This window comes from Rousettus aegyptiacus, unplaced genomic scaffold, assembly GCF_014176215.1.
Source record: "Rousettus aegyptiacus isolate mRouAeg1 unplaced genomic scaffold, mRouAeg1.p scaffold_m13_p_11, whole genome shotgun sequence".
NCBI classification, from domain to species: Eukaryota; Metazoa; Chordata; class Mammalia; order Chiroptera; family Pteropodidae; genus Rousettus; species Rousettus aegyptiacus.
The window spans coordinates 47,823,058-47,847,671 of NW_023416286.1; the positions used below are offsets into that span (position 1 = coordinate 47,823,058).

Consider the following 24,614-nt stretch of genomic DNA (forward strand, 5'->3'; position numbering starts at 1 on the left):
TCATGAGGAAACTTCACAATGAAAACGAGAGATAAGCCATGTCCTACGCCCACTCTCTTCTGGCAGCACCTCAGCATTTGTCACTTGTCCTTGGTTCCTGCTTCATCTTTTCAAGAAAATCAGACTGCCTGGTGCTCCAGGAAGGGAATAGACTGTTGAGGACAGCCAAGCCTGGGTCTCAGGGCTTCCGAATGATTAAGTCTAGTTTTGAGATTAGAAACAGGAAGAAAGACTCCTCAGATTAAAAAATAAATAAATAAATAAATAAATAAATAAAATCCTGTTTTGTTCTCTTTTCTTCCAAATTCTACTGGGACAATTGCAAACATGAGCAGGCTGATTGTGATCTTAAACCTCCAGAGGGCAAAAGAAAAGGCCCAGTGTACATTTGCACTTTTGTTGCCTCTGGCCGGGATCTCCCCCCAGGTACAGGGAGAGCCGTCCATTACCTGAGTCCTCCCACCAACTGGTTTCTGCTGTTTCTGTCCTCTGGCAAGATTTTGCAAGTATCAGTATTACTCAGTCTCAGGATAACAACTGAGAATATCCAAGGTTTGTTTGTAATGCAGTTCTGAAAAACAAAACAAACGTGCTCCTCACCTGACGTAGCTAAAGAACAGTGAGGCCATCCCCCGCTTGGAGAAATTTTCTTGACCCCTGGCCACATGATGCCAGCCTACACTAGGTCAGGTTTTCAGATTGTGGCTCTGCAAGCAATCCTCCCCTTCCTGGGGGGTCAGCTGCTGGCACTTGAGACTGCTGGGTGTTGCTGAGGACAGCTGGTGCCAGGGGCCTGGGATGGGGGATGGGGCTCCCGCCCAAGGCTCCCTCCTTCCACTAGGATTTTTATTTTTCAGGTTCACAGCCTCTCCAAAGGCGAAGGGTGTCGGGGTTGAAAAAAACCATGACACAATTGGGCAGAGAGACACAGGAACAAGAGAGAGCGTAGTTTCTCCAACAGTGGGTTTTCCGCAGCTAGAGTAACTCCAAGGGCACAGAGGGCAAATCCAGATGCCAGGCCTCAGTGAGTTGTCGCTAATATCCGTTCACTTTTAAAAGTCTCAAGGCTGGCATAACCACAGAGCAGCAAACCATATCAATGCCCTTTGGGTGTTCTGTTTCCTATTAAAAATGCCCCTGCTATGTAGCTGGGACCAGGATGAAATGATGGCAGATCCAAGCCTGGTCTTTGTCTCTCTCTAAAGCTCCAGGTGTCTGGCACACAGCGCACAGAGAAGAACTTGGTCACTGGGTGGCCGGGAGTTGGCCAAGCACAGTGGGAGATCCAAGTCAACTAGCTTCATTGGCTCTTTCATCTGCTAGGCCAACATTCCCAGTGCACCTGCTTTGTTTACCTTGACGCTGAGGACACAAACACCAGGGCAGCCCCTACCCTCGAGGAGCTCAGAGTCTTGGGAGAGCCAGTCTGTACATGGCTCCAGCTGCTTCCAGTTGGAGCCAGAATACTAGAGAAATGCGTTCAAAATAGAAATATCCCAACCAGCTGCATTGTTGGCACTCATGACAACCATGTTATCGGTTATAAACTGCCTATATTAAAAATGTTGTCTTACCATTAAAAAAATAAAAAGGAAGGTGGCCCTAGGAGGAGAGCTGAAGGTGAAGGGGGAGGTGTGGCTACTGTCCAAGCGTGAGGGGCCCAGCTGCTTTCCTTATGTGTTTGGCCTCCACCCCTCTATCTCTTCCCCACGCCTTCATTTCCTACCCTCCATCTCCTCCCCCCATTCCTCCATCTCCACCCCTCACTCAACTCTACCCATCGCACCCATTTTGTGTGATCAAGCAAGACTTTCTCTGCAGGATTCAGTCCTATTCTGCATTCTTTCTTTAACTCTTAATTCTGAATAAGGAATAGACAAGAAGAGAGACACTGTAAAAATATTAAATGCTTTCCAGCTGATTCTCTCATCATTACTTTCTTATTAGATTTGTTCAGAGTTTTGTCTTTGTTTTAACCCAGTTTTGAATACTATTCTTTACTTTTTCAACAGATTAGACTGAATGGCCCACAGCAGTGAGTTGCAGCTGATACTTCACCTGACACGTCCCAAAGGTTACCTAACCTGGTACAGGCTCTTCAAATGGACACTTGGCCGCTCCATGGTCACCTCCTTGAAGCTGTGCAGGGTCCCATCTTTTGGGCTCCAAAGAGATACTGGGAAGTTTTGGGGAAGGGGTTGGGTTTCCTGCGGATTCTGGAGCTGACTAGGTCGGCCATGGTGCTTGATGAGTCACTTTCAGGATAGGACCCTGACCATAACGTCAAGATGTCCGGCTCTTCAGATGCCCAAGAGTTTATTGGTAACCATGGAGTTCTGGCATCCTATCATAGGATGTTACTTGAGGAAGCCAGGAGGAAGCATAGTTACGGAGCTGTCCCAAAGAAGAAAGCGCTATGCCAGCTCAGCCCGCAAAGATGCAACGAGCAACTGGGCAGTTAAGAGGATGCTGTTCCGGCCCTCTTCCAGCCACCCACAATGATTGTGCAGCCAAACTCCGCCTGGTTCCTCGCTGTCTTCTCTGTAAGACAGGCTCTCAGCCCACAGTGGTTCTTTCCGCAGGTGTTTTGGTGAAGATGCCTCCACCCCTATTTTCTACTGCTCTCTCCAAGGGAGGAGAGTCACTGAGTGTCACAGTTGCCTGCTTCAGAAGCAGGCTCGGTCCACCTCAGTCAGGTTTGGGGGTCCTGGGAGGCTCAGGAGCCTGCATCCTAACAAGCAGCCTAAGAGTCTCTGAATGGGACTGCTGGACTCCCCGTTAAAGATCACTATAAAAACGGATATGTGTGTCCTAGGGTGCTCAGTCCAGTGTCTCCCTGTCAAAGAAGAGCTTCCCCAGTGTTCTCATCAGCTGATATAAAGGGTGAAATGGGGTGAACTTAAGAGAAAGAAGCTAAGCTTTACACAGAACACTACATTTATGTCATTGTTACTATTACATTTCAAACTACTTCTTCCTCCAGGAGCCTCTTAAAATCATATCACACTCACTAAATTGGGGGCCACATTCTAGGCCAGTTTATTTCCATCACACAAACACTGCAGTGTTTTTTATTTCAATTTCAGGTACCCTCCCCCCCATGTTACACAAGTTATTTAGTGGCAGAGACCTCTCCTTTTCAAATGACTGTAATTTAACTTCGAGTTGTCAGGACGCTGTCTTTCCAAGATAAATGTCCGGGTTTTAGTTAAAGTGTTTGTTACTGGAGCCTCATCCTCAGAAAGGGCACAATGTCAACTAAAAAAGTGATCTTGGTTACTTTACCACCTGGTTGCCACATGAATGCAATAAAGCCCAGCAATGAAGGGAGAGGGAGACTCAAATTTAAGAGATAGACGGGATTTCAGGCTGAGATGTTCTCCCTGCACTGCGTTCTAAAGACCCAGTTGTCTTCATGAGTTATTGTCCTCTCTTAACTGTTCTTGAAGGTCTTCTGTAAGAAAACCTTGCTTCTACCATGCTTAAAAAAAAAAAAAAAAAGAAGTTGCCCAGAAATTGGGAGTACGTAACACAAAAGGGGTTGTAACTAAGCTTCCAGTCCCCTAAGCCCATCCTCTTAGCTGCAGGCCCCTTTGCATAGTACTTTACAGCAATCTTTCGCACAAATCACTTGTTTTCATAATTATGTGAGGCAGCTAGGGTAGGTGTCACCCCCATTTCACATAAAACAAAACTGAGGCATGGGTGTTCTTGACCGTAACTGTATCCAGGAGTGTTAGCCACTGCCGCCCAGGCCCCTGGCCAGACTGTGAAGTCGGGAACTTGGAGGGTGCAGGTGGCCCAAAGTGTGTTGGGGGCAGGCTGAAAAGCTAAGGGGTCCTAAGATGAAGCCAAAAACCCTCTCTTCTTATTGGTGCCTTTTTACCAACTCATTCTCCTCACCACCCACCCAGAACTACAGGGCAGAGTGTCCCCTGACCCCACAGGTGTAGGAGAGGGTGGTGGTGGTGGTGGGGGGGTGATAGCAGGGTAGCTGGTCCAACGGGGTGGGACAGAACTCAGAACTCAGGAAAATGTCAGTCTGTCAACTCGGGTTGCAGAACTAGCTTTGGGCCAGTCAGGCCATCAGATTTGCTAATTAGAAGACCCCTTAGTGCAAGAACTTCTGGAAGGGCCTGTGGCCCTGGCATTTACCTGCCAAACGTGATGTCCTGTCTGCCCAGGAGGGGCTGTGGAGCTCCACCACCAGCAGCCTTGGGGATGCACTTCTATTTTTATGGCTCTGCCCTGTCATTCCCAGAGGCCACACATCCTGGGGCCTCCCACGGCCATCCCCTGCACATCCTGCCTGTGTGCTCAGAATCACCTTAACCCCTTCCCTGGCCAGGACTCACAAACTGTTAAGGGCAGCGTCAGACCACATGTCTCTGGATGGGGATGTTTCCAGTAAAGTTAAGACTCTGCACTGCTCTGGGAAATCGTCTCCTCAGGATTCCTCCCTGTCTCTCAAACCCTTGCCTTGTATTAAAGTGTTTGGGGCTACACAGATGCCAAAGAGATGATTTTAAAAACACGTGGTAGGAATAACAGCCTTGCAGTTGAATGACATTCTCATTTTTTAAACTGCAGGAATCTTTTTTTCATTGCTTGTTTGAAAAGCAAAGCAGCTATACTGTGGGCCACTGCCCCTTCCTACTGCAAAGCTGAGGGACATGCCAAGGAACACTGCGAGGCAAAGAGGGGAGTGAAGTTTCAGGTGGGGGAGCCCCACTCTATGCTGTCTGGACACCTGTCCCAACAGCTGATGCATCGGGAGAGCCTGGGGCTGACTCTGGGACGTAAAGAGGGAACCAGCCTCAGAAGGAGGGGCCCCCCCTCTGGTGACACATGTCACAGTGTGAGAGTACTCTCTGCCGATGACCGTGGAAAGGGGTGTCTGTGCACTTGGAGCCCTCACTTACTGGCCGCGTGGCTCGGGGCCACCCTGGGGAGGCACCCTCGCTCGGGAGTTGCCTGATCGGGGATCCCCGGGATTCCCTGCGGCCAGAGGCGCGAAAGTGCAGGGGTGGGAAACCATCAGAGCTTGCCTAGACCACAGTCCGCCTGCCTCCCCAAAACCCTGTCCATGCCACCTCCTCCGGCCACCTCCCACCAACCCCTCGCATCCGCACACCTGGCCTGGCGGTGGGACGGTCCTCCCCGTGGTCGTCAGTCCTCGGCGCTCCGCTCCCGCAGGGGCCGGCGTGCAGACGCCACCGCCTCCACCAGCAGTAGGGCAAGGGAGAAGGGAGAGGGGGAAAGCGGAGGACAGAGGAAGGGGGAGGGGAAAAGAGGGATGGGGGGAAGAGGTGAGGAGGAGAGGGGTTGGAGCTGGAAGGGACAAGGGGGAGGAGGGGGCAAGGAGGAGAAGGGCGTAGGGGAGAGGCAGGGGAGAGGTGGCCGGCCGGGAGAGAGTAAAGGGAGAAGGGGAGGTGAAAAGAGGAGACGCGGGGTCGGGGAGAGGGAGGGAGAGAGGAGAGAGGGGTGTGGAGAGTTCAGGGCGGGAAGGAGGGAGAGGAACTGGACAGAGGATGGGAGAAAAGGGCAAAGGTCTGTGAGAGGGGCAGGGTGGGGAAGGGTAGGAAGGAGGTGGGAGGGTAAAGCAAGGGGAGGGGGGCGGGGCGGAGGGCCGGAGAGGGAGGAGTCGGGGGAAGGGCGGGGTCGGGAAGAGTACCTCAGAGGGAGCGGATGACAGCGAGGAGGAGGGGCGCCGCTCCAGCCCAGCCCTCCCCTCTTTCCTCTGCTTGTTCGGAGACACCCCCCACCGCACCTCCGATCCCACCAGCTCAACCCAGAGCAGCAGGCCTGGGGTCGTGCCAAGGGGCGGGGCTCCTGCCCCTACTCCTGGGGTCAGGCCAACCCCGACACAAGACCCCGCGACCATAGGGGTACGACCTGAAATGAGGGTCTGTTCCGGACCCTCCCCGACCTCCGCTCCCCATCCCCGGGCTCACCTGAAAAACGGGGGTTCCCACCCGTTCCCTGGAGAGACCAGGCGAGAGTCGGCCAGAGGGTGATTGTGTGTCCTCTCTGAAGCCCGGGACCCCTAGCTGCCCTCGATCTTCCCCTGCGCTAGGCGACTTCCCAGGAGGAGGAGCCTGCGCTTCGCCCTCACCTGTGTGGGGGGTCAGGCCACTGTCCTCGAGACCAAAGGAGGCGGTGCCTGCATGGATCAGATCGCCACTACGCGTAGGTCAAAAACTGGGAAATCAGGGATCCGCGTTCAGTTAGGACCACGGCTGCCCATTTACAAGTCCTAGGGCCGGAGGTGGGCAGGAACTCACTGCACCCTCGATATTTATCCCAGAGTGTCCCTAAGCGAGAAGCGCGCAGGGCGCTATGCCGCGAAGCCGGCTGCTCCAGTACCTAATTTTGGAATACATTTGCTAGAAAAGGTAAAAAAGACCCTGCCCTTTAATTTTTGTGTCTTCCAAGGTTCCAGGTAAATAGAAGTTCTTGAGTAGAACTAAAAACAAAACAAATAAACAAAACAACAAAACTGAAGTGGTACAGAAATACTAAAACATGCAAATGTTGACCTAGACATAAACTTCATTTTAATTGGAACTTTAAAATGTCTGCATTTAGTGGGTAAAAGTAGGCAGCCCGTTTGAATAAAATAAAAACGGACTTCTGCCAAGAGGGAAACAAATACAAACCCAAAAGGCAACTCTAAGTACAGGATACACCACCTCGAAGCGTCACAGTGCTGCTTAAACCCCGCCCAGGGGATGCGCCCCCACTGACCTGAAGCGGAGAACGCCCCTGCACTGACAGGACCGCAGGACCGACCTCGTCGAAGTGCGGCCCCCACCCGCCCCACGGCGTCTCCTGGGGGCTTGTGGGAAATCAGGGCGTGCTCCCCGGCGCCCGGATGTGCACAATGGGCTTCTCTGCGGAGTGGCCCAGGCTCTCTGTGCCTGGGTTGTTCTGTCTACAGGAACCATGCTCTCCTGCGGTGGGTGCGACCTGAGCGAACAGAACCAGCAGGATTCACTGAAGAAGGGGAGGCGCACGTGGCGCTGGGCTGGAGAAGTGGCGCGATTTGAAGGGGGAGAAAAAATTAAATGGAAGAGGACCCCCTAAGCCCAATAGTTTCTATCACAGAATGAGCCAAGGAGAAATGAGGGGCTAGTTACTGAAAATGACCCGAAGAATCTATGAGAAAAAGGTCAGAATGGGCCAACGCAGTGTTCCTTACCTGTTTTTTTTTTAAAGACCAGCACCCCATTTCCCATGACAGCATCAAAGACCCTCTGCTAACAGAGACTCTCTCCAACAGGCTGTATCAAATATCATTTAATTGAGCAATAAAAATCCAAAGAGACGCAGCCCGTGAGGCGGGCCCTGGAGGAGCTCTCTGCAGGATGTGCAAACAGATAGCTCCACTGGTGCAGAAAATGAGGGAAATGGCCAGTGACCGGAGCCACGACCCCGTCAGGAGAGTGTGCAGGCTACAGACTCAAATCCCACAAGCAGCATAGACTCGAAACTGAAATGCATTCTATCACAATGTGATGATTCTCACCCAAAGTCCTGAATAATCATCTCAGTCATATGCCCCACAAACTGGCAGGGAACTGACAGGCAGCTCCCTGGGAACCAACAAATCAACAGACTTAGTGCGTTTTCCTTCTCTACGAACCCTTACTGCTTTGGGACATGGTCACTAACACAGTGAAAACACAGACAAAGATTTCTGTTCTGTTCAGAAGATGTTAGAGCTAATTCTAAGGTTGAGGTAATTGAAGAGGAAATGAATCTCCCCCAGAACAAAAGCCCAGCTCAGCGTATCACTGTCCTGAGGAGCGCCCTGCTGGTGTCTGGCTTGTTATGGCCAGACTTACCCTTTATGACTTTCTGTGACTTTCACAGCTACTGAAGCCCCAAGTGAGGCACAAAGAAGTTACCATCACAAAGGGGGTTCTAAAAAGTGCACTGGAGGAGCAGAGACCTAAAAAATAATTCACATGAGGGTATCATATGCTTGCAGTGAAGAGCCAGTCATCACTCCATGTTCTGGAGCACACATTTAGGATTTTGGCGCATGCATGTTCGCATGCATGTTCTGAGCTCTGTCCTGGAAACTGCTGTTTGCCTGCTGCACATCCCACATCGATCTCAGAGATTTATAGCAAGCATGTTGCATTTAGTAGCATGTGGAAGGAGGTATCTGTGGTCCCTTATGGTTGGAGTCCTTCAAAGTCATCCCCATTTGGTTACCCTGCCCAGTAAGCAGTTTAAGAAGGTTCATCTGCCTTCCAAATTTTTCCCAACTTCTCTGACTTAGTGTTTATAACTCAAGTGTTTACCATTTAAGAGTCAAAAGTAAAGCATTCCCCTCGAACGTAGTCTATAATAAAAGAAGTAATAACACCTTAACTGGTAAACACCTCCCTGCTCTTTGTATGAGCTGAAGGATAAAAGGTGACAAGATTCTGTTCCTACCCTCAGGAAACCTGGAGCACTTTAGTGCGTCAGAATCTGCCCCGCCATGCTGGGATCAGGGTGACAAACTGAGACGCACTGGAAACAAGTTAAAAGTCCTTGTTATCTGGAGTGCTGAGGTGCCCTGAGGGGCCATCCCATTCAGGAGAAGGTGCCTCTTACCCCATCCCTAGGGCTTCAGCCTGGCAGGGGAAGGGAGGGGGGCAAGCAAGGTTACCTTGGCCTCTTCTCCAGTCTTCTAAACTGGGCACAATCCTACCTTAGACCCTGACAGCAGCTGACACCCCTCCCTCACTTGCTCCTCCTGAATGACAGCACGAGGAGTCTGAGTTTAATTGCTGTACTGCTGGCCAGCTCCTCTCCCATAGTTCCTCCCAGCTGCGGTCTTAGCCCCACAGTGGGAACACTCCTGCAAGTCTGCTTCTGGAAACAAATGACCAGGGCTGGCCTGGCTGCCCACAGCCCCAGTGCCACCCTGTGCCCCAAGAATGCTGCCTTAGCAAGGCAAATGGGGTGGGGCTCTGAGCCCTCCCCCATTTGTCCAGGCGGTAACATGGTCCCAGGCTCCACACTGGACACTGGGCATTCACAGGGGGCAAAGCGTACTCCCCAGTTTCATGGAGCTTACTTCCCAGTACCAAATCAGGCTGTGAACACAGACAAGGCAAGGGAAGAAGATAAGATGGGCCCCCAGGTGATGGTGGGTCCTCGGGGCTATCCCAGTGGAGCGGAAAACAAAAGCCTGATTTGGGTGGACTGTGAAGAGGATGTCAGGCAAGAAAGCAAATATAGGCACCTTTGGAAGACTTTTTTAAAAGGGGAGCTGAGAAATGTATCAGCAGTTGACAAGAGACTTGTATCAGATGGGCTCTCTGGTGCTGACAAGGATAACTCAGTGATAATTCAACACTGATGCCACAGCAGAGAAAGGGAGGGATTGCTTTACCTACCACAGATGACCTCTCTCTGTTAGGAGAAACTGATTTCTGAAGAAATTGTGCAGCCGTGAGAGATGGGTTGCATCTTAATTTTTAGTTTTCAGTTTCACGAGTACTACTTTCTCAATCAGGTTCTATATGTCAACGGGGTGCTCTCCCAGGCTCAGTGTCCCAAGGAAGACTTGTACTCCAAGGAGGACCAGGTGGAAGTCAGGGTGAGTAAGCATCCAGTACAGCTCCGGGGTGTGAGGATGTGAGCCGAATTATAATTGAGCCTTGCTCCCAGTTAAACACCCACCCACCCTCTGCTATTCATGCCCTCACGTGGACCAGGCAGGCACAACCTCTGTGCTCGCCCCGACTGCCCTAAAGCTGGACTAAATATCCCAATGGTTCACTGCAAACAGAATGTTACAGGTTGAACTGTGTGCCCTCGAAAAGAGATGTTGAGATCCTAACCTCCAGTGTCTCAGAATGTGACCTTATTGGAGACAGGGTCTTTACAGAGACACTTAAACTCAAATAAGGTCATTAGGGTGGGCGCCTAACCCGATATGACCGGTGTCCTTATAAAAATGGGAAATTTGGACACAGACATGCATTGGTGGGAGAGTGCCATGTGAAGATGCAGACAGAGATGCGTGATGTGTCTGCAAGTCAAGGAACGCCAAGGATTGTCACCTACATCAGAAGCCGAGGGAGAGACCTGGGACAGATTCTCAGAAGGAACCCACCTGCCAACAACTTGATCTGGAACTTCTGTCTCTAAGGCTGTGAGATAATCAGTTCCTGTTGTTTAAACCACCCAGGTTATGGTGCTTTGTTACAGCCAGCCCAGGAAACAAGTACAGTGAGCAAGCAGGTAGCTCGTTTTATGTTGTTATTCTATCTAGTGCTTATAGGAGACACAGATTTATTTCCAAGCAAGGGAGCCATTTCTGGGCTGCCTGATTATTCTTTTGTACTGTGCTTTCTACGTAGTAGTTGTCTCCTCTTAGCTGTCATAAGAACAACCTGTAAATGCTAACAGTAATAGCAAGTTCTCAGTTTTAATGTCACTGGTCAATATTTTAACCTTCATTTGCCCCTAATTACATATATTTTTTGCTAAACTAGTTTATAAAGATTGAGGAATTATAATTATTCATAAATGAAACAAAATCTTAGCTAATTAAAGCATCATGTTTATTATGATATTTAATACTTATATTTTGAGACTCTATATTAGGTTTTTTGAAAATTCTAAAGGTATGAAGACTGTCTGAAAGTCTCAAGAGGACATGTTTAGTCTTAGTTATCTTAAAAGCCTTTCCTTTTCTTTGAATTTTATAAAAAACAAGTAATTAAGAGCATTGATGAGTAAGTTTTTCTCAAATTATGATTTTGTGTAACTAATTTTAAAAGGAAATATATAATATATATTCAGGAATTCACATTTCTCATTAAAGCTTTAACAAATGCATTAGGACAGTGCTTGTCAGCAGGCCCCTAGGGTGCAAGGCATGGCCATTCTAAGGCTTCTAGGGTTTTGTGATTCCCCGCATCTTGCTGATGGGTCAGTAAAGCAAACAAAATGATGTAAGAATAGAGACAAGGTGCCTTGAATAATGTGCTGTGAGTGTTGAGGATAAATTTCTCTGGATATCAAGCAGCAAGATCAACTAGCCTTAGCCATGACACCTGTCCACCAATTATGGGGTTTGATATCTTTGGTAAGTTAGAAATTCTTCATCTGATTCATAGACAGTAGGTTTCTCGGATTTCTCTCGAGCTTCTTTCAGGCTTGATCAAGAGTCATAAACGTATCTCAATGTTGAGTGAGAAATTTGCTCTCTGATTACATGTTTCTGAGTGGTTCTAGAAACTCCTCGAATAATAAAAAAGTACAAAGGTAAGCATTTTCCCTGGGGAAGTTAATATGATTATATAAAATTTTAGTGGTAGCCCCTTACCGTAAGAAAGAAATTGAGAAATTATATTTCCAAGATTTTTCCATGAAAGAGGAAGCTTAATAATGTATAGGTGTTTTTCAAGCTGGAATATGAGCCAGTAAAATAAATGATTGTGCGTGCCAGTGCACACAGGCGGATGGCATTGGCTGTTTACACCTGCAAACCTTATGCCAATGTACATTCACTAGGCTCATCCCAGTTGCCAGAGTTAGTAAGGTCACATGTTCAGGTCACCTGAAGCAGGTGAGGATACTGGACGATCACAACAATGCACAGTGGCACCGGACCCTGGATTCACCTGTGGCATTTACTTCCTGGTGCAGGCCTGGCATTTTGTAGAGCTCTGTGTTGGCTACTGAGGTTTGGTTTGTGACAGCAAAGGTCACCTGCTGTGCAGCACTTGCTGTGTGCTTGCTTAATGGCATTCGAGCATTGGAGAAAAAGTCCCAATTTTAGAATTGTGCACGGCGGAGTCTGAGGCCTGACCATGTCCCTCCCAGAGGTCTGGGCTGGTCCCTGAGGCGGCAACACCTGAGCTGAACATAGCCAGCTTTCAAGGAGACAGCTCTGGCCCAGGCCCAGGGGAGACGTTTGTGAAGCTCCTCAACCTGGCTCCACCCTTGTCAACCAATTACATCAGAATCCCAGGAACTGGGACCCAGCATCAGGTTTTGTCGGTGGGGGCGCGGGGGGGAGGTGGGGGGGGATTTGACATTAATTTTCAGAGTGGACAAGGAGCTGGAGGGGGTGGAAACAGCCAGTGGGCAAAAAGGGAGATGGGCACCAGAGGAAGAGAGAGGTACAGGGCTAGAGGTGGGGGCAAAGCCTTAGGCCCTCTAGAGCCAGAAAGGTGTTCTCGGGCATTGAGCAGCACCCAGGATCCAACTGGGTGGCAAGTGGTGGTTCACAGAACTTGCTCTCCATTGTGATGGAGTTGGGTATGACCAGTAGAGCTTAGTAGGGCCTGGGGGACTGGAGTTTGGACAAGTGGAGAGAAGGGAGAAGAATCTAGATGGAAAGGGGAAGCTTAGACCTAGGAAGGTGGCTGCAGGTAAGGATCTCTGGCAGGATGATCCAAGGAGTGGAGCTGGGAATGGGCAGTGTGTTAAGAAATCTGATATTGAGTTTTCAATTCCGTGTGGGCCTCTCTACTCACAGCCAGGCAGGGGGAACCAGGGAGCCAGTGAGGGCAACTAGGGGGCAGAAACCACCCCACCCCACACATTTTCAGGGAAGCTGTTCACACAGTATGTTTTCCACTTTACTCCAAACAGAAATACTCACATTTTGAGAGTGTTTTTCTCTGGAGCTTCCATTAGCAGAAACTTAAGTCCAACCTCTCTAATTTTTTTTAATAAAGAAACTAAACCAGACATTTTTTTCTTCTTTATTGCAAGCAGATTCAAGTCTCCTGCTTATATAATCCACAGAAAAGTCCAACATAATTAATATTAACTCATACTTTATCTACAGAAATAAAAGTTAAAAACAGCATACAAAATAAACTTTACAGAAATATAAGATTTGGTTTAATTCACAATTTAATTTTTCAAAGCAAGTTAAATTAATGAATTATTATCCATTAAACCATGACTGGAGGCTGATTTATTATCTTAAACGCACCTACTGTATTCAATAATTTAAAAATAAATTCCAGTATTCATGATGATGACAACTATAGATACCATTCATGTTAAATACATTTTTAAAGATTCTCTTTTATTACATTACATAATCAATGGACATTTTAAATGGTGATGCAGACACATGTAATTTTAAGTCAGAGACAATATATGCATATTAAAATTCTGTATATTTTGATAGGGTAAAAAATAAAGCTATATAAACTGATCTTTAGATTTTTTTTCTGCAAAAGTAGAATCACACTTTAATAATACTTCCAACAGATCTTCATTAAAGCTTTTTTTATACACAATATCAGAATGATTCTCATTCCCAACCACCTATTCTCTGGCTTAAAAAAAAAAAAAGGGCATTTGCCAACAGACATTTTTCCTGTTTTTAAGTTATAAATGGGAAACTGCCAAAAGAAATGTAGAATGCAAGAAACTGCATATCAAGTTGTTATGTTGAGTTGTCAAATAAATAATATTAATTTTAAGATAAAGTGGAAGTGGTTGCATTAGGTTATTACTAATCAGTGCAAAATAGATGAACTTAGTGTTTTTAAAGAAAAGGGTCAGAAAACTTCCTTTAGTTTGCACTGAACATTTGGTTGATGCCCAGCAATTTAAGAATAGTTATAATGGTATGGTGAGACATTTTTGTTGTTAAAGCCACAAAATCTCACCAGGCCAAACTACAATTCTATAAACCTGTTATTGAAGAACCTCGTTGTTTTTGGCCACCTTCCCTAGTCCAGGCACTGCCACCACCAGGTCTTATAGGGCCATGCCCTTCTGGGTGTTGTCTGGTTTGCCTTCCCCCTATCACATCAGATGCACGGGAATGGGTTGATTTGGGTTCCAGCAGGAGTTGCCAAGAGAACTCTTCTCCTAGTTGCCCTGTGGCAGAGGGCTAGCCTGTGCTCCTGGACACAGGTAAAGATGCTACAGTTGAGAGGGTCCAGGTGCTGCTATCTGCCACCTGTCCTAAGGGTGGAGCTTTGGGGAGGTATGTTAGGGGAGGGAGGCTGGACTTCCTGAAAAGGAGGCGCTTAGGCCAGGGCACTGTTGCGCAGGTCATCAGCAGCTCTGTTTCAAAACCTGGGACTGCCCTGCAGTCTCCAGCATCCTTCCTGGACACTAGTCGTGGAGGTCAAAGGAGCCTTATCTTCCTGGAGGCTCCTTGGAATGTCCCCTTAGGAAGGAGGCAGGGATACCTGGGGCCTAGGGAATGTGTATGTGTGTGTCCTTGCATGTGTGCATGAGAGTTGGCACACATGCACATGTGTGGCCCAGAGTGGACATGGAACTAAAAGCAAGAGAATGCGATTGTGGTCAGGACCACTCTTGCTTTATAGATGACTTACTGTTGGAATGGAGTGTGGATTAGGAACCGGATATTCAGACCAAAATAGGAAATTATGAGTTAATAATTTATTAACATGTGCAGTCGTGAATACGATTTTCAAAACTAAGAAAAATGCTTAAAGTTGACATTACTTGCTTTAAAGTAAGTTTAAGGCAAGTAAATACTAACTACTTACTCTAAGGTGAAAAATCACACTAATACCTGAGTATCTGAATATCAGAGACTTTTCTGAAATGTCATTACAGCGGGGTTCTTTTTTCCCTCCTTTTATTTTTTAATCTCATGCCCCTTACCTATTTCAAATTATCAGGCACAGTCCTTCATTTCCCAAACGATTAAAAAAAAATCATTTTGGAGTGAGTAAAGTTTTAGTGACTTTCATAATGAGACTTAAATTATCAGAGGTAAATGGTAACTGTCAATACAGGTGGAAAAAAGATACTGAGCCATCAAGCAAAAAGCTTCTGTTTTAAGGCTGAAGGATAGAAATTAAAAACAAAACAGAAAGCGGATTAAATTGCTGTGAAGAATAAGCATAGCAAATTATCATACTCTAAATATGCTTTTCAACTAATCACTGCCACCGGAAACATCAAAAAAAAAAAAAAAAGGCATAGAGAATAAAATCAACCCTGAAAATTCATTAGACACAAAGACATTCAGCCAAAACTTTCAGCAGAATTTGAAGTGGCCAAATTCATAAACTCAAATTTCATAAACTTAAAAAGTAAAAGCTTTAAAAACATACTTTAAAAATTAGATATGACATGTTAACAAATAAATGAATAAAAGAGATATAAATAGCTATGAAAATACTTCAGTGCAAAGGCATTTTTAAGATTTCTAAAAAAATACATTACAAAGAATTTGTTAACTAAACATATAGATAATCTGTCCCCCCTACAGGAATTACATTTATACCCATATTAGGCTCTTAAAAATGGCTGTAAAAAGGTACACACCATTATTTGCAGGGTCTGTCATGGACTAGAAGGGCGAACGGCTGCTACCACATACAGAACGTGGGGACGTGAGTGACAGGAGGACAGTGTGGGGCCTGCAGGGCATGGCGAGGAAGACCCTCAGGACGGAAATGGCATCCTCCTCATTCTCCGTCTTACTCTGACCCAAACATTCATTATCCTAGTCTTTGGTATGGTGTTTATATTTCACCTTCATTTATCCCAACTACTCTGTGCTTATCGTTCTTGGTGTTAATTCACCCCCTACTTCAACTAAATATTTCAGGTGAAACATGATACAATCGAATTGTGAAATTTGAACTTCCGAAAGTATCTAACATCAAGCATCTCCGAAGTAGACTCTGTGTTCACTTACTAACGTCCCCAAATTCCACAGCATGAAATCTGGCAGTGGACAAGGTACCTGCTTTTCGTTTAGCTTCTGGGTGACACTTTTCTAAAAAGGCATCTGTTTTAATGTCTGAAGTTTGAATCTCAAACTGAAATGTCTTCTTTACGGACCATTAAGGCTATGTCAAATAGGTTATATCTAGAAATATAAATACCAGTACAGAAAAGTAACAGGAACTTTACAGCACAGCAGCCTTCTGATGGTTTACCCATCCCAAAGAGAACACTGGACAGCACGCTAAGACAAAGCAGGGATCTAACAGAAACCTCAGTGCAAGGTTTGGTCAGAGTTACGTGGGCAGCAGCAGTCTGCGATGGCGATATTGCTTTTTAAAACTCACAGGCCATCTCACTGTCAGACGCTCGTTGGCCTGAAATAGATTTTGGAAGATGAACGCCGCCCCTAGAGGACACCTCTAGTTGAGGATGTTGAAAGGAGGTCCGACCATCACAGCCAGATAGATATCTGTCTTGCACACCCCAAACTACCACCCTTCCCCCAAGACCAATGAAATAAACATTTCCCAACAACAGTAAACGTAAAAGCTCGTACTGGGAAAGTTTAAATGAACACTATTACCTACCTATTCCTCCCATGTGAATACTCTTCTTTATTCCCCCCTCCACAGAGGCAGTTAGGAGACAGGGAAAGAGGAGACGAGAAAACACTTAAAGATACCGCAAAACATACGGGGGTAACATCTCCCTCAGAGAAATGAACTTTGAATCAGGCACAACCCTAAAAATCAGCTTTAGTACGTGGAGGGTTCTGAACAAAAGCAACAGCGTGGTCTGCGACTCTAATGGGGAATGGATATGTGGTTATTTGAGTGTCTGTGCCAAAAGCAGAAGTATTACAGGGCTCTGGAGAAAGTGCAGAGCCCCGACCCATCTGTCCCACGGCGAGGGCGAGTCACGTCTGTGCTTAAATGGCGGTTGGTGGGTGTGACTGCCTCCCGCCCGAAGCCCGAAGCGGGGCTGCCAATCTCCAAGCAGAGGTCCCCCTCAGGTGATGCATGTGGTGGAGATGATGGAGGGCGCAGACACAGCGACCCTGGCCTCGGGCGTGAAGAGCCTCTCTGCACAGTTGAATGTACCAGACCCTGTGCACGTCCAACTAAATGCACGAGGCTACCAGACTTGTGAGAAATGACAACAAAGTGCTCGATCAACTGCCAGGAAGGTCCTGTTGCCCCTTCCTCCTCCTTCGGGGGCAGAGGAAAAGCACACATGTGCACAACACACACAGCCGAGGTGTGGTTCTTAAAGGCTTAAACTGGTGGTGATCTGTTCGCCAGGTGTCTCCCCACAGGGCCCCTGGCCATAGGGTCTCCAACTGGGATGGCGATGGTTGTTTGAGACACCGACCGTGGGAGGGAAGACCGAGCACTCCTTGCTCTCTGGGCACGGTAATGTCACCTGTTTAGAGCAGAAGCTTGGCCGCATGGCCAAGAGGCTGGGGCTGTGCAGAGAGGCAAGACGGCTGACTTCTGAGAGGTGCTCCTGACTCCGTTCGCACATGCTCTGTCAGAGAACAGAAGAGACAGTCAGTCCCAGGACCCTCCATGAGAATCACATTAACACTGATCTGATGCAACCACTGCCATCACTGCCTTGGTCATGGACGCCCACTGGGGGACATCGGGCGGATGATGTCCATCCCATCTGAACCATGACACAGAGGCAATGTGTCAACTGTGCTCTGCCTAAGGATGTCTCCCCCTGTTTCCATCATCAGGTAAAGACAATGTTCATAAACATGCAAAGGTGCCAGAGACTAAATTTGATTCCTTTAACACAGGAGTGCTAAACCATCCCCCCAGACACCGGGGTCCACGTCACACCGACTGGCCGGCTTGCCGTCTCCAGCCCACGCTTATCTCTATTTGCACAGACAAATGTGGTCTGTGTGGTTTCTAATTAACAGCCCAAGGAGACTGGTGACATGTCCTCGACATTGTTGAATTTAATGGGCAGGGAGGGAATGAGGAGGAGTCACAGAGGAGAAATAACCACTCCAAGCATGCCTGTTTGACCCAGAGAAGACGGGCGTGCTTGCCAAACCCGAGCGCTCTGGCTCGGAAGGCTTTGTGAATGTGGTTGCGCTTCCTCTCCCTGTTTTTCAGGCACAGGCACAACTCCATGTTCCGGCCTCTGCACCGGACGTTCGCCTGGGCCAGTGTTCACTCCGAACCACACGATGTTCCATTTTTTATTTCCAAATGCCGTCTTTCCTGATACACCTTTTAGGAGAAGCTGTTTCCACCACCAAGGATGAGGAAGGAGACTCATTCTGGCACACTGAACGCCGAACACACCAGGCGAGGACACCAGAGAAGGGCACGTGGAACCACGTTCCCATGGCACATCTATGTCGGGGGTTGGCACATCCACACCTGTGCATGTGTGTATGTACCATACTCAGCCATATGCACTCCAGGCACTCTCACGCAGGTCACTTACCTGGGACAGAAATACACATGTGTGCGCAAAAAGAGCGTATGTGTGTGTGTGTGTGTGTGTGTGTGTGTGTTTTAAAATGAGTCTTTGTTATTAAAAATGGCACAGCACAGCAAAACTTTGGAGGAAAAACGAACAGTTCGAAAGGACCACAGCACACCCAGAAAGCCTGCCAGGTGGCACGGTGGACGCTGTTACCTATCCGTGGGCTAATCACGTCTCGGCCCCGGCAGGACGTCCTTCAGAAGTGGCCTGTCCATGCTCGGCGCGGCATCGACCGCTGTTTTGAGTTTCGAGCTCTTCTGCAAGGCGAGGAAAAACACTGAGACGGCTGCCACATCAGGAACCGAGAGAGCTCTCCCGGACAGCCAAGGGCGAAATCCAGCCTTGCGCCGGGAATGAGGGGGCCGGCGCCCATGAGCGCCGCTCGCCAGGCCCCTCTGTGTGCCAAGGGCATGTCAGATTGACATGGGAGTCTGTGCTAAACTTGGGGCAGCGGGAGGGCCACAGGCCTCTTAGTGTGGGCACCTCCCAGAGGCTCTGCTGGGGGAAGGAAATGGTTTTCCTAACAGTGCCCTTCACATGAAAAAGGCCGAGGGATGGAGCTGACGCCCAGAGGGTGGGTGGGGCACAAGAGCGGGGCCTCGCTGGAAGGGCCCCTGACCAGCCTGTTCCCAGCGCAGCGAAGGCCAGACGCCGCCAGGAGCACAGGAAGTGCCTCCAGAACCCTGAAGCTAAAAATCCTGCCACATTCACCTGAAAGCTTCCTGAGTGCCAGTTTACTAGATGGCTGCTTACACCCCACCCCGAGAACTCCAAGGCGGTACAGTGCGCCTGCCCGTCCTCGTCCCTCTGTCCCTTTATCCCTCCCTTTCCTTCTGTTTCTCCCTCTCCCTAGGCCCTGTCCCTGTTCCTCTGTCCCTGTCCCTCTCCTTCAGCTCTGTCTCTAGTTAAACAGAAGTCCCACCCAAGACCAGAATCCTAATGATTCAAGGTGCCTCGGCATTGCAGGTCAACAGCTCTGGGAGTCTGAACACTAGGGTTTTCCAGTCAAACCAACATTAGTTTCTCAGTAAAAGGAAGAAGGGATTTTAAAAGGTGAAGAACCTCAAGGTCTGAGTTGCAGAATGTCTTCTGGGAAGGAGGAGGAGGATGAGATACCCAAGAGGTGGCATTGTTGCCCTTTGCAAAGATGGAATTATATATAATTCAATTATATATAAAAATTATTATAGGAATATATATGCATATATATACACACTCACACATATATATATATATATATGCTGGTACCTGTGATGTTTTGCTTTTTAGTAGAATAGATTAAAAGAAAAAAAAACCCATCCATTTGAAGTACAGTATTTTCACATCAGGACTAGGTCAATGTTCATTCCTCCAAAGTTTTGCAAAAGTCCAGGTGGTTTTATGGCAACATGAGCATTCGCCTTGTGCATGCCAGGGACGTGCTGGCTACAGAGGCTCTGTGTGAAGGTGTGGGTGTGGGGGTGTACCTGTGGGTCACGCCCCGTGTGACTGTGGATCCCACAGAATGCTCAGTGATGACCTTCTCCAAGCAGCAAGAATATGGCTTCTGCAAAGGTTCAGAAGCAAATCAACTCTTAGTAAACCACATCAATAATTAGAGTGTTTATTTTTAGCTCAGAGCTGGTGTGATGGAATCAATTTCATAAGCGCCTCCTGTGATTTATTAAAGTGTTCCTAATAATTTCATCTTAAATGTGTTCAAGCACATAAACAGCAATATAAACTTATGTAATTTATTCTAAAAAAATTCTGATGGCATTAGATTAGAAAAGTTTCGATTGCCAATAATTACTTGAACTGAAAAAATGTACTATCCTGTTAGTTAAAAAATAGTGCTTAAAATGTATAGAAGATGAACTGTTCTTTAAAGAAAAAAAAAAGCCTTTTTCTTGCTTTCAGGCATTTTCCTATTAAACGAACTGCACTGGTAAAACAGTAATACCAAATGTATTTTCAAAGTATCATTAATTTTAAGGCTCACATAAGTGCAGTGTTTAGGGACATGCACATACTACTGAAAAACGGATAGAAAATATTCTCTAGACAATGCCTTGCCCCTGAAGTCTTGGCTCTGGATGAAAAGGCTTTGATCTCAGTCAGCTGCCACAGAGGAATGCTGTGTAAATGGCTCTATATGACTGAGAAACAGGCCACTACAACCATTTAAAGCAAAGTAGAAAACATTTCCTAAAAACAATCAGATGAAAAAAATTTTTGAAGAATTTTGTAAAACATTTAACTCAAAACACATCTCTCCTAGCTTTGTCCACAGTCCAAGTGAATCACCAGAGTCGTTTCTTTTCTGAATCACTTTTACAAGGCCCTGCTCATACTTCACTGTGGCGGCCTCAGTTTCCCTGTCTACAGAATGGATTTAGAGAGATGAATGGAGTAACAAGGTCTTGCTACCCATCCTCTACGGGCTGCGGAGAAAAAGACGGCACTGAGGCAACTCTGGTCACCCAGGGGCACATGTGACTTAGGAACTGCCACACTCACACCTTCGCCTTCGTGTGTAGGAACCACAAGTTTAAGGTGGCACAGCCCGACACTCTCAGCTGGGCCTGAGTGAAGACGTAGCTGCCCCCTCGAAGGTGGGATGTGATACTTCCAATGGATGCTGAGAGAGAAACACTGGTTAGTGGCATTGATAGAAAACACAGCTCACATGTCCTTTCCACATCTCAAGATACAAGTTATCCCAATATGCCCTGCTGTGGTGGTGGTTATAACGAATGTAGGAGACATGAACACCAGAGTGTGTGCTTGATAGCTCTTAATTATTAAAAGTCAGCCCTGTGTTGTCCTGTGACTATAATCCCAAACATGCAAAAAGACAGAAAAGCATCACCTTGTTCCTTCAGAAACTCAGACTGCTGGAAGTCTGAGAAAGCATAAAGATGGTGGACTGCTCAACAGAAAGGCACTGGTTCTTAGTCTGCCAGTCCCAGAAGGTTCAGGAGGGGCCGTGCATATCGTTAGACAAGGCGGTAGTGGTTATTTTGGCAAAGAGGTTGGAAAATGGAAAGGAATGAGGAAAGGAAAAGAGAAACAAGAACAGACTGTGAGTCTGGTTACACGCCAACAACCGCTCACATACATCAATGCTGCTGCACTAGGCAGGCTGAGACCGCACAATGCGGGCCACATTCGTAATGGTCTCGGCCCCTCTGTCCAGGGACTCTCACTTCCTGGAAGGTAGTGTGCACCTCCCATTCCTGCTGCCACTAAAGGGAGGCTCAACGCCCTGACAACTTTAAACAATTTGTAGTGAAATTGGATGTGTACACTCACTAATCTCTCCCCGAGTTTGTGTCAGCACTGACTTTACAAACATGGCAGGTGCAAAAAGGAGAGAATCACTAGGAACTGGTTGCACTGGCGCCAACATTTTAAATTAGCACCAGAGTTCTAAGAAAGCTCACCGGCCTGGATCCCATTCAATTGCTGGGATCGGTGGAAGTAGGGCAAATGCAGTACCTGCACCGTTTCCACTCCAAACCCAGTGGAGGGCTACCTGTTTTCCATCCCCAATGCAGGCCAACAGCTCTCGGAGATCAAGACCACGGGGGCCATCTTAGCTTTCTGGAGTGCCTCTCCACGGCTCCCAGAATGTATGACTTGTCCTCTTCTGCCTTACGCCCTCCCTCCCATACTGCCACCTGCACACCACCTGCGCTCTAGGAGGGAGACATGCAACCTGCAGGAACAGCCCCTGCTATGGCTTCCACCCTCTCACCAGGATCCTTCTTTCTCCTTATGGAGGCTCTCCACCTCCATGGGAAAATCACAAGGGTGAGGGGGTGGGGAGCATGCTCCTCCCTGAGATCACAGTGGTGAGGGCATAGGGAATGTGTCCTCCCTGGGAACTCTGGGAAGGGCCAGAGTGCTTTCAGGAAGCTCTGAGTAACACCTACTGGTGTCCTATGCCAGTTTGGGCATTTTGCAAATCTCACTTCCTACTTGAATCCAGAATTCAGCTTGTTGGCCTCAATATGGGAGTGTGGAAAATAAGTAGCCCTACTAATTACCAGAATTTCCCAATATAAATGCTAAAGTTTTGAGCCAAATTCACCATGCTTAAAAATAATGCAATTTTACCTTCAAAATAATGATTAATTAAAAAAACTTTTAGGTTTATGCAAAATCACTTGTCTTGGTATTGGCACAGTCTTTCTTACTCTTTTTTCTCATTTAGGCTAAACATTGGTCACCTTAAATGTTACCTAAGTTAATGTTTGAAATCATACAGTGTGAAATTCCTTAGTGATGCTTAGACTGATGGCATTTCCAGCCCAAACCTTTACACTACACTTTAGGACGGTTATTTCCCACTCTGAGTCTGGGGAGCTACGGTGCGCCATGCCCCTACTAGAAGCATCTGGGTACCTGGACTCTCTCTGTGGCGCTGGGCCACAGCTGCCTGCACAGGACTTTTTTGAGAACGTCAGGAAGGAGGCTGACGGTGATGAGCAGGATAATGGTCAGCCAGGCAGGGCCATTGGACAACATCTTTATGAACACATAGTACATTCTTTGATAATTGAGGAATGGCCTGGAGTGTGGAGGGAGAGAAGAAGAACAACACGATGACAGGTCAGAAGTCATCGGGAGAAACACCGAAATCCTGCTGTTTTCTCTGCTAGCGTAAAAAACCCATTGATTCTGGCCGTTTTACCTTTTAGCACTGATAGTCACTGGACAAGCCCTTTAGCCTGCCCGCTTCGAATTCATTGTGTAAACAATGGGATGTAGAACTTCCCCTATAATGCTGAGGCGTTATGAATGGGAAAAGCAGGAAGGAACACCATGAAGTCATTCCAAAGGGAAAATTAGTCCCTGAAGCTCAGTTTCAGAGCAACAAAAAAGATTTAAAAAGATTAAAATAGGTGATGGTTTTGGTACCTCAGAATCACAATGGCTATTAACATGAAGATATGCAAGTGTTCCGATAAGCAGAGCTAGTTCACTACCTAAAACTTATGACATAAAAAATTTTAATTTCTCTATAAAAATACAGGGGATGAAATTACTTACCTACCAGGCAAATTTATAATTCAGAGAAAATATCTATATTGGGTTCCATGAAAGAAGTTGAAAAGGATGTAGCAATTAATATGATGATGAACTTGAATTACAGTTTCACGATTCCTAAACTCCAAAGCCCAGGGGCTAGTCAGGGAAGTCTTCAGGATGAAACCTTCCTCTTACACAGCCATAGATTTGGAAAGGTCACTAGAACTTCAGAGATTTTTAGCTTGGGGCAGGGTTGTTGGAAACCTACCAAAACCTTATTTAGTTCTCAAAAGAACATGTAATGCCTGGCTTTGGTCACTAGAGGGTAGTAATGGAACGAGAGGTTGGGATCATACCAGCACCTGTCAACAGAGGGACAAGATTGATTAGGGAGGCTTTCTCTCTGTTTTCAGGGGCTGCCTGTGTTTCCTAGGGGTTGTGTTCAATATCTGAAATGAAAAATGAAGCGGACATTGCTTCTGACCTCATATCTGGCCAGGCCTAGGACGAAGGCAGCATGTCCAGTTGAAGGAGGTGCTCACCCCCATGTTGTGGCCCCTGGAGCCTTCTCACTTGCTTCTCCCTAGTCCTAGCCCTGCTAAGGAAAAGCCCCGCCTTACAGGGGAGGCGGCGATGTAAACAGGAGGAGTACTGAACAGTATGGTTTGTGCTGTGACAAGAGAATGAATAAATGCTTAAGGGATGGGGTGGAACTGCCCTGCCTGTACAGTGGTTTGAGGGAAGCATTGAAGAGGACAATGAGCTGCCAGGTTTTGAAGGATGAATAAGAGCTCACCCACCGCATAGTCTAATTGGAAAGGACACTCTCAGCAGAAGGAACTGCATGGGCAAAAACATGCTTGTGATAGTATAATAGATGCTGAATGCAACCACTTCTTGCCCTCATCAGGACTGACCAAACCAACATTGCTTCTTGACAGCTTTATTGCAACAGTTTCTAAACCGATTGTCCTGTTTTCTTGCCACTCACAAGTTATTTTCAACACAGCCACCACAGTGATCTTTCTAAAAGAGTAATCGGACTCTGCCACCCATGTTTAAAGTCCCTGATGGTGTACCAGTGTTGTCAGACTGGGGTTGAGGTCCTACATGGTCTATAGGCCCAGTGCGGCCTGCCCCTACTTACTTCCTCAGTTGGACCTAGGCCACTCTCCAGTCACAGTGGACGTCCTTCCACCTGCCAGGGCTCTGCTTCGGGGCTTTTTCATGTGCAGCCTGCCAAGGCCAGCTCTACTGGCTTCTAGGTCCATCTTAGCATTTGCAGTGTGTAGAGAATGCAGTTGTGGAGAAGGCTAAATGAGACATACCCTGTTGAATACTTAGCTCCTGCCTCATTCTAGAAAGGATTTAATAAGTGTGACCTATTA

General features: G+C 47.2%; 1 protein-coding gene across 6 annotated transcripts in view; it reads right to left on the bottom strand.

Annotated features, from left to right (window-relative positions):
• Positions 1–12,709: 12,709 nt before the first annotated feature.
• The window catches only part of ATP11A (ATPase phospholipid transporting 11A), a 139,015-nt gene continuing 127,110 nt past the window's right edge, over positions 12,710–24,614 (bottom strand). Inside the window, exons 28-30 of one of the 6 annotated variants that reach the window (XM_016151910.2) lie at positions 22,600–22,765; positions 21,062–21,148; positions 12,710–17,229 (exon numbers count right to left, since the gene is read on the bottom strand). In XM_016151910.2, coding sequence (XP_016007396.1) covers positions 21,071–21,148; positions 22,600–22,765 — 244 coding nt within the window. In that variant the 3' untranslated portion in view covers positions 12,710–17,229; positions 21,062–21,070. Of the gene's footprint in view, positions 21,149–22,599; positions 22,766–24,614 lie in introns of all 6 variants that reach the window. The other 5 variants (XM_016151908.2, XM_016151906.2, XM_016151907.2 and 2 more) reach the window with 5 other exon arrangements.